This window comes from Rhincodon typus, chromosome 11 (genome assembly GCF_021869965.1).
Source record: "Rhincodon typus isolate 14 chromosome 11, sRhiTyp1.1, whole genome shotgun sequence".
NCBI classification, from domain to species: Eukaryota; Metazoa; Chordata; class Chondrichthyes; order Orectolobiformes; family Rhincodontidae; genus Rhincodon; species Rhincodon typus.
In genome coordinates this window covers 73,256,543-73,267,055 of record NC_063342.1, presented here as the reverse complement: position 1 = coordinate 73,267,055, position 10,513 = coordinate 73,256,543, and the positions used below count along the sequence as shown (strand labels likewise).

Here is a 10,513-nt window from a genome sequence, read left to right as displayed (position 1 = left end):
TCTAATCTTGAGGCTATGCCCTCTTGTCCTAGCTTCACCTGCCAGTGGAAACATCCTCTCTACTTCTATCTTATCTATTCCCTTCATAATTATATGTGTTTCTATAAGATCCCCCCTCAATCTTCTGAATTCCAAAATAACAAAACAAAGTGTTCTTGTTTGTGGTAAACCTGAGCTTATCCAATACTCTGGTGCTCATGTCTGAACTACACCCAAGTCCTGTTCTCCAAACAGACCTTGGCCAGGCAATGCTGCCAATTTAAAATTCTCATCGTTTTCAAATCCCTCCGAGGTCTTGCCCCTCATTTCCTCTGTAATTTCCTCCAGTTCCAGCAACTCTTTGAGATATCTGAACTTTTCCGATTCTGGTCTCTTTCTTATCTCCCCACTTCCTTGAGTTGGCCATTAGCAGCTGTGCATTTCAGTAGCTGCATTGGCCATAAACTCTGACATTCCCTCACTGAGTCTTACGGAGATTGTGTCTTGCTGTTGGGACTGAAAGGGTTACTCATGGGAGGATTATTGCACCTTTGGAGGAGAGGGTGCAGCTTTAGAGCCCCGGTGTAGGTGGTGGATGAATTTTAAAAGGTGAATGGCTGCAGAATTCCGAGCTGCATTGAGATTTAGGGTTCTAGTGTGTGAGTCGCATAATGTATTATTCAAATTCTGTCCCTTGATAAGGGAATTGCTGAATGTGGCTAGCAAAGGAAGGGCGAATCTCTTTTCTGCAGTTAACTTGATGTTTTCTGTTTGAGGAGCGAGAAATGGAAGCCAAGAAACAAGCCCTAGAGGAGGAGAGGAGTCGTAGGGAACAGCTGGAGAGGAGGCTACAGGAGGAGACAGAACGCAGGCAACAGCTCATCGAGAAGGAAGTTAAAATGCGAGAGAAACAGCGATCACAGGTATTTAAGAAATTTGAAGGCTATTTAAATTCCATTGCAGGTTAGAGCTAGTGCAGAAAAGTGGCATGGAGGTCCATGATCAGCCATGGTCATCTTAAAGGGCAGATAAGGCTTGACAGGCTGAAAGGCCTACTCCCTCTCCTGTATTCTTGTGTTTGCTGAGTCCGATCCACATTATATCAATGTGATCATGGCCAATCATCCAACTCAGTACCTTGTTCCTGCTTTCACCCCATACCTTTTGATCCCTCAGTCCAAAGAACTCTACACAACTCCTTCTTGAAAGCATTCAGCTTTCAGTGGCAGTCAATTCCACAAGGAATTGTAGTCCAGACCAGGTAAGATGACAGATTTCCTTCCCTAAAGGACATTAATGAACCAGATCATTTTTTTATGATAATAGATGATAGTTTTATGGTCACCATCATAGAGATGAACTTTATAATTCCGTGTTTTGTTAGTTACATTTAAATACCACTAGATGGACTGGTAGGATTTGAACCTCTGTCCCCAGAGCATTAACCTGGCCTCTAGACTAACATTGCCACTACAGTCAGTTCTGATATAACGTGATTGTTCCGTTCTTGTGTGACTTCGCGACATAAGAAAATGTGCAATAGCCACGCCATTTAAACTAATAGGGCCAGAATTGCGTTATAGCCAATACAAGTAAGGAAAGTTCGCGTTTGACAAAGTCTTCTAAATTCTTCAATCCCGTTAAAGCCAATTAGCGTTGAAGAAATGCACGTTATAGCAGAACCAACTGTACTTCATGTTAGCTCCCATCAACTAGTTCCATTTGTTGACAACGAAAGGACATCCTGCCTCAACCCCTCCTCAATTGCAGCACAATTAGGAACCCATTCCTGACCATCTTTTACCATTATCTCTGATAATGTGATCGTGTCATAATCAGAACAGGAGTATCCCATTCAGTTCCTTGAGTTTGCTCCGCCATTCATTTGCTTGCCTTTGGCCAATATCCCTTAATAGCTTCGCTTAACAAAATATTATCGATCTCAGATTTAAAATTAACAGTTGGTCCTCTGTCCACTGCCATTTGTGGAAAAGAGTCCCAAGCATTTACCGCCAATTTATCTGTCGCAATGATTCCTAACATCTGTCCTTGAACAGTCATGCCCACAATTCTAAAATTTCCAACTAGTGGAAATAATTTATCTACCCTGTCTTTTCCTGTTAATTTCTTGAAGACTTCTATCAGATCACCCCTGAACCTTATAAATTTTACAGAAAATAGGCCTAATTTGTATAATGTCTCCACACAACCCCTGTAATCAGGCATCATTCTTGTAAACCTACATTGTACCCCCTCTAAGGCCAATTATCCTTCCTAAAGTGTGAGGCCCAGATCTGCTCACAGTATTCCAAGTGGAGTCTAACCAGGGTTTCGTATAACTGCAGCATAACCTCTGCATCCTTATACTTCAGTCCTCTTTATAAAAGGCCAGCATTCCATTAGTTTGTTTTGTTATTTTCTGAACCTGTTCATGGCATTTTATAGATCTATGCACCTGAAACCCCATGTCTCTTTAATTTCATACCATCTAGAAACTACCCTGATCTATCCTTTTACGGTCCAAAATGGACAACATTTCACTTGCTTACATTGAAGTCTATCTGCCACAGTTTTGCCCATTCACCCAGGCTATCAACAACCCTTTGTAATTTTATACTGTCATCTACATTGTCTGCAATGCCATCGAATGTTGTCATATGAAAATTTGGACATATGGCTTTCTATGCCATTATCCAAGTCGGAAGTCACACAACACCAGGTTATAGTCCAACAGGTTTATTTTCAATCACAAGCTCCTTTGTCAGGTTGGACTATAACCTGGTGTCATGTAACTCCTGACTTTGTTCACACCAGTCCAACACCAGCTCCTCCACATAATAATTACATAATTATCCAAATTGTTAATAAATTATATAAATAATTGATACCCTAACACAGATCCTTGTGGAACACCATTGGTTACCTCCTTGCCAATTTGAATGCCTACACATTATCCCTACTTTCTGTTGCCTACCACTCAACCAATCATTTCAGCAATGTGCCCTCAATTCCATGGGCTTCTACCTTAGTTAAGAGTTCGTTATGTGTGACTTTATACATGCTAGACTTCCAAATAGATTCTGGAGCTCCACATAAACAACATCCTTAGACAATCCCCTGTCCACTACCTTAGTCACCTCTTCAAAAACTATAAGAAGTTTGTCAGGTATGATCTACCTGTCATGAATCTACTGATTCTCCCTGATAAACTGAAAATTTTCAGGTCCAGTTGCCCCATGCTTGATTCTAGACTCCCAACAATTTTCTGCCATATTAGGCTAACTGGTTTGTAATTCCCTAGTTTCTACCCTTCTTAGAAAGCGGACTGATATGTGCAATCTTCTAACCCAGAGGAACAACTCCTAAATCCAGGGAACTAGATAATTGTGCTCACCTACTTCCTATAGCTCCCTTAGAGAGAATCCATTAGGTCCTGGGGATTTGTCACTCTTCAGTTCCACTGACGTCCTCATTATTGATAATCCTATGTAGCAGTGTAGAACCGTAGAATCCCTACAGTACAGGCAGAGGTCATTTGGTCCATCCAGAGAACATCCCACCCAAGTCCACCCCCCATCCCTGTAACCTCGCATTTACCATGACTAAGCCACCTAACCTGCACATCCCTGGACACTATGGGGCAATTTCCCATAGCCAATCCATCCTAACCTGCACATCTTTGGACTGTGGGAGGAAACTGGAGCACCCGGAGGGAACCCATCCAGACACTGGGAGAATGTGCAGACTCCCCACAGGTAGTCACCCGAAGGTGGGATCGAACCTGGGTGCCTGGCACTGAGGCAGCAGTGCTAACCACTGAGCGAGTGTGCTGCCCATTTATTATTGCTATACACGTGTATTTCACAAACGCTTTAAGTTCACATGGTATCCTAATGAAAAGTAAAATCTGCAGCCCAGTCTGAACCCATCAGTTGTCCTACTGGATTAGCTTGGCCATCCAAATGTTAGATTTCAATTTGACACAGTTTAGCCCCCAAGTGGGGCATTCTAATGCACTCAGTACTGTCCTGAACTGATAACAACATTGATCATTTTTCTTACGTTACTTACAATAAAGAGAGGGAAGGAAGTGGTTAGCTGATGTAGCATTAAGTAATACAAAGATATTATTCATATTTTCAGGTTATCACCAGCCATCACTCCAATTTTGCACATATGGATCTAGTGCTCCACCTAGAGGCATTGGCTACAAATGCAGTTTTCACTAATTTTTACATTTTATTTACTATTAGTAATTATTATCTCTAAATACAATTTAATACCTCCTTTGTCACTTTGTTACCGTTTTCCTCAGTGTGCACCTGGCAATGTTTGGGATATTTCCAATTGTACATCTACAGTCAGATCTGGTTCCTGCTCCTCTCTGGTTGGCAAATTATCGTCAAAACCTCAAATCTCACCACCTTTGGGCCTTTTTGATTCCAAAGAATATGAGCCCCTGGGTTTGTATAACTGCCCTCACCAGGTATAATTGCTGGTAAACATATCCCATGCTCCTACATTTTAGTTCTGTGCTGGCAGGAGGGGGTGATGGAAAAAGTTGGGATGAGGCTTTGAAAAGCTGTTACAATGTTAACGACATAAGTTGAGGGAGAACTGCTGCCTCACAGCACCAGAGACCCAGGTTCAATTCCAGCCTCGGGCGACTGTCAGTGTGGAGTTTGCATATTCTCCCCGTGTCTGCATGGGTTTCCGCCGGCTGCTCCAGTTTCCTCTCACAGTCCGAGGATGTGCAATCTAGGTGGCTCAGCAATGCTAAATTACCCCATGGTGTTCAGGGATGTACAGGCTAGTGGGGTTTACTGTGGTAAATACGGGATTCCAGGGGTAGGGTGGGATGCTGTTCGGAGGGTTCAGACTGAGTGGGCCAAATGGCTCTATCTGCACTGTAGGGATTCAGTGGTGCTGTAAGTGGTCGATAAGCTTAGAGTTTATCTCAAGCAACAGAATGTGATCTATCCGAAAAACACAGCAAGCAACCAGCACAAAACATAGGTGGGGCAGCCATTTATGCACTAACTTCTGAGGTATCTAATATTCCCTAACCCTGGCCTGTTGTGCTTCCCTGATTCTAATCCCTCCACCTGTGGTGAATATATCTTCAGTTTACTGGACCCGAAGGTATGGAGTTACCTCCTGTTCTATCCCTCTTTTAAGATAATCCTGCCTCTTTCAATAAGCTTTAGCTGCCCTATTAGCTCCTTAGTTGCTATGACAGTTGCTCCCTCAGAAAACCTTGGGATTTTCTCCACCAGCAAAGGTGCAATGCAAATGCATGTAGTTGTTGTAAAGTCACAGTGAATGAGTGTAGATGTTCCGAGGGCTGATGTTTGAAGACTGTCCTTGCAGGCCCGACCTCTGACGCGCTACCTCCCAGTCAGAAAGGAAGACTTTGACCTGCGAACCCACATCGAAGCAGCCGGGCACAATGTGGAGACCTGCTACCATGTGTCCCTCACAGAGAAGACATGTAGAGGCTTCTTGATCAAAATGGGCGGCAAAATTAAAACCTGGAAGAAACGTTGGTTTGTTTTTGATCGTAACAAGCGGACTCTGTCTTATTATGCAGGTAGGGGCTCCCAGTAGCATTGCATGGACTCCGCTTTATAAACTGAGGCCATTCAAACCTTCATAACAAGCTACGGACTTGAAGGAAATATTACCACGTGTCACCTTTTGTAGTTTTGCAGGTTCCTTTAAATGTGTCCCTTCTGCTCACTGATCCTACCTGCCACTGGAAGCGGTTTCACCTTCTGTACTCAATCAAAACGTTTCAAAATTTTGGGCACCTACTTTAAATCTCCCTATAACCTTCTCTGCTTAGAGGAGAACAAAGCCCAGTTTCTCATTCTCATCTCTCCATGTCACTGCAGAAAATCTTGATCTCAATTGTTCTTGGTCTCGTTCCCGATTGGGCTGCCCAGAGCTGGGCTCAGCCACATTGTGTGGGATGAATCCAGCAACTCCTGACATCACATCACTGGCCTACAATACAAGCAGAAATAGTGGGAGAAATTCAGCAGGTCGGCAGCATCTGTAGAGAGAGAGAGACAGTTATCACTTCTAGTCAGAAATGTCAGTTTTTCAGAAGTGGGTTCTGAAGAGGCATTTCAGACTCAATGTTAATTTTGTTTCTTTGTTCACAGATTCTGTCAGACCTGCTGAGTTTCTCCAGCACTTTGTGAGTGCTGCAGATTTAAAATAAAAACAGTATTTTGCTTTCATTTGAATCAGTTCACTGAGTCCTACAAGAACATGCAGCCATGTCGTGCTCACTTGCCCCGTTCAGCTCATCCTGCTCCATTCTGCTGCACTATCCCTGTTCTGCCCACTTTTCAGGACCTGGAAGAGAGTGGAGATACCCAGATCCAGTCTAGGCCTACTGTCATCCCCTGGACCTGGAGACACACTCGCTGTTTGCTGGTGTTTGTATTGGTACCTCTCCCTTTGTTTATCAGCAACAGCTCCCAATGCCAAAAGACCCCTGTTTACTGGGTCTGAGTGATGTTGCCAGTGATGGGGCTGTGGGGGGTTCTGAGCAAGGTTTCTGGGGAGGAGTGGGGTGAATGATGTTTCTATTTGGGGAAGGGGGAGGTGTGACATGTGGGGGGGTGGTAGTGGTGGCGAGTCATGTTTCTGAGGTTGGGGGGGGTATGTGAGTGATGTTTCAGGATGGTTGCCGGGGGTGGAGGAGGTGTGAGTGGTGTTTTCGGGAGGATGGGGTGGGCAGTGTTAACACTGGGTTCAGGTGCAAGTTGGGAACGGTGTGGTGCAGATTGTAATGAGTTGGAGTAATGGAGACCGTCATTATTTAAGGATGGTAGGGGGTTTGTGAAGGGGTGGGTGGGGATGTAGAGAGTGAGGGTGTGCGGTATGTAAATGTTGTTGGGGCTGGAAAAGTTTCGAGGATCGCTGCTGGGTCGGTGATGGAGTCAGTGAGAGATGTTTGACCTCCTTGAGCTCTCTGTTGAAGTAAACCCTAATGTGTTAATGTCTCAGGATTAACAACATTGATGAGCCCATCTCCCTCTTTCTCTGTAGATAAACACGAAACCAAATTGAAAGGAGTGATATACTTTCAGGCAATCGAGGAGGTCTATTATGACCATTTGAAGAGTGCGCACAAGGTATTTAATCTCCAGGGTTTTAATACAGTGTCAGGCTCTAAACTAACCATCTGTGATCATGTGCAAATCCAAATGTGACAAACTGAAGCAAACAAGGCCAGTGCTACCACTCCCACTCTCACATGAGGAATTTGTTAACCTTGATACGGTATTCTACATTAACATATAGAACCTCTCTTCATTTCAGGCTTCATAACTCTGCTTACTTACCAGCTCACATCCTGATTTATAAGTAAAGATAATTCATGTACTGAAGGTCCTTTAATGCCGTGTAATGGGAGAGAGTGACACAACGTGCTGACTATTGACTGCAGGCTGCTGAAAGCATTAGGTCAGAGTGCAGCTGCTTTACTGTGACATGGTAGAGGACTAGCATGAGTAAACCTGTGTAAGATGTGGCGGGGGTGGGGAATGGAAATAGGCCATTTAGTCCATTGAGTCTGCTCTGCCATTTAATGAGATCATGGCTGATCTGATAATCCTCAACTCCACCTTTGTGCCATTCCCCATAACTTTTGATTCCCTTTCTGAATAAAAATCTGTCTGTCTCAGCCTTTAATATACTTAATGTGCCAATCTCTACAGCCCTTTGTGGTAAAGAGTTCCACAGATTCATCCTCTCTGAGAGAAGAAATTCCTCTTCACCTCTGTCTTAAATGTGCGACTCCTCAAACTGAGATTATGCCCTCTGCTCCTAGACTCTCCTAGAAGGGGAAACAACGTCTCTACATCTACCTTGTCAAGTTCCCTAAGAATCTTTTATGTTTAATAAGGTCATCTCTCATTCTTCTAAACTCCAATGAGTACAGGCCCAACATATTCAACCTCTCCTCATAATATAATCCTTCCATATCTGGTACCAGCCAAGTGAATCTTCACTGAACTGCCTCCAATATCAGTATATCTTCCCTGAGACCAGCAACTCCAAACTGTTCTCAGTATTCCACCTGTGGTCTGACTAGGACCTTGTGTCGTTTTAGCAAAACCTTCCTAATTTTATACTACATTCCGTTTGAAACAAGGGCCAGCATCTAATTTGCCTTCATTATTACTGCTTATGTTTCTTCAATAGACACGCTGGTGAAGTACATGTACCATGAGGGACGTTACTGGAGTTTAAAACACTGTCATTCTAACCTCATCTGGGGCCAGTCTGTTTTTACTGTTACAAGAGGGAGCTAATGAGACACATATTTTGAAATCCAAATGGGTGGCTTTCTTTTTCAGTTGCTCCCGGTGTATTCAGTGAGCTTGAGCCATGTGGTGGGTGATGAAAATGCAGCAGGTTCACTGTTGATTCCCTTGGCACTGAGGTCCTGCCCACAAAGTGTGGGTCATGCCCCTTCTCTGAGCTTCTGTTTAGACAGCGATGTGGGTCGTTACTGTGCCGTGAGCTCCTGTCTAGATGGGAGGGTGGGTCATTACCATGCCCTGAGTTCCTGTCTAGTTGGGAGGGTGGGTCATTACCGCGTCCTGAGTTCCTGTCTAGATGGGAGGGTGGGTCATTACCGCGTCCTGAGCTCCTGTCTAGATGGGAGGGTGGGTCATTACCGCGTCCTGAGCTCCTGTCTAGATGGGAGGGTGGGTCATTACCGCGTCCTGAGCTCCCGTCTAGATGGGAGGGTGGGTCCTGAGCTCCTGTCTGGACAGTTGATGAATATCTTCAAAAACTATTATTTAAAGCTCTCACTGTGAAGCACTGCCAGAAAACCGAGCAACAGGATAATAACAAGAGCAGGGTCAGTTAGTTGCTGCATTCAGGCATGTGCTGACAGGAAGCATGAACATCAAAGTGACAGGCAGTCCTGTTAAGGAAGGGGTCAGTGAGATTCCTTTGGGATATCAGCTGAGTATAGATCTGTGTAATGTGGAAACATTGCAGGATGATAGGCATCTTAGTCATCATGCTTTGAACTTTGTACATTGTTTCAGAGTCCCAACCCCCTGCTTACCTTCAGTGTGAAGACAAGAGACCGAATCTTCTACATGGTAGCACCGTCGCCTGAGACCATGAGAATTTGGATGGATGTCATTGTGACGGGGGCTGAAGGTTATACTCAGTTCATGGTTTAGGGAGAACTTCATATCATTGTAACCTCATTTTGCATGCAAAGTTTATATGTGTTTATATATATCTGTATGAAATGAGACTCACTCTACAAACCACTGCCATGGCTTTATCTATGTTATCTTGAAGGTTTTGACAATTATATGTTTTAATCATTAAACTAACAAATTATTTTACTGAAATTGCTGTAAGTTTCTGCCTAACGCAGATCCACTGCAGCTGTTGGCAAATTTGTGTATGTCTCAGTGCCAAGTATACATGCCCAGGTGTGTGTCTCAGTGCTAGGTATTTGTGCTCAGGTGTGTTTTGGTGCCAGGTGTATGTACCCAGGTATGTGATCATGCCTTCTGAATAATGTCCCAGGGCTATGAGTGCCCTTTACTAGGCCCAAAAGATGGTGATCCTACTTTAAAGTGGTCCAAAAGTATTCAAAGGACATTCTTGTATTTTTGATACAGTATTAAAATGGTTAGCTGGTCTACGTTATACAGAATAAGATCATGTTTATATATTTCGATTCATAATCTCTGCTTGCCAGGTAAGCCTTTCCTCTCCCCAATCAGACCCCAGGCCCCTGAGTAAACTGGGTCCCTGCCAAAAGTACACAGGCCCTTCAAGCGAAATTCCAGGGTCTAAAATGAACAAGGATCTCTGCTAGAACTGCACCACCGGATGTTGTGTCCATTCAGGAAGCACACACTTTGTTTCCCCAATAATAATTTCATTTAAAAATAAAAAGATTGATATTGGTGCTTTTAGAGTCAGATGATGAAAGTAATCTTCTAGATTGCCCACCAGCAGTGACATTGTAATCTCTGGTAGGTGCTGATCTTTCTCTTGGCCTGAGAATACTGGTGCTACTACCTTGAGATGAATTCCTCTGAAAAAGGCGAGTGTACCAGGGGAAGAGGCTGTTACAAGCACTAAGGTCAGTTACAGAGTAGAGAGCTCAGAGGCTTTGTAAATCCAGCAGGTTTAAACATAGAGCTATCAAAGTCTGATGGTGGGAAACCCACTTTTCAGCCAAAACTTGTAAAATTGCCAAAGGTTAATGACACAAGAACCCCCTGTATAATCATAATCAGCTTAGTGTGGCTGCTGTTAATGGATCAGTCAGTTTATCAGCTGTCTTTCTATGTGCATATATGTTCAATATTTATTCAGTATTATTTTAATAGTATATGTAAGGATTACAAATATGTACGGAATTTTATATGCTACAGTTTGGATTATTTTCCTATTTAAAATGTATTTGATATAAAATGACATCTTGCAAGGAATCTATAAGTTTGAATAAAAAATGAATACCTCCTTCTGA

The 10,513-nt window shown here is 43.4% G+C and overlaps 1 protein-coding gene across 1 annotated transcript in view; it reads left to right on the top strand.

Annotated features, from left to right (window-relative positions):
* The window catches only part of phldb2b (pleckstrin homology-like domain, family B, member 2b), a 145,919-nt gene extending 135,406 nt beyond the window's left edge, over positions 1–10,513 (top strand). The window contains exons 19-22 of the mRNA XM_048602552.1: positions 756–902; positions 5,350–5,569; positions 7,042–7,127; positions 9,060–10,513. Coding sequence (XP_048458509.1) covers positions 756–902; positions 5,350–5,569; positions 7,042–7,127; positions 9,060–9,200 — 594 coding nt within the window. The 3' untranslated portion in view covers positions 9,201–10,513. The remainder of the gene's footprint in view (positions 1–755; positions 903–5,349; positions 5,570–7,041; positions 7,128–9,059) is intronic.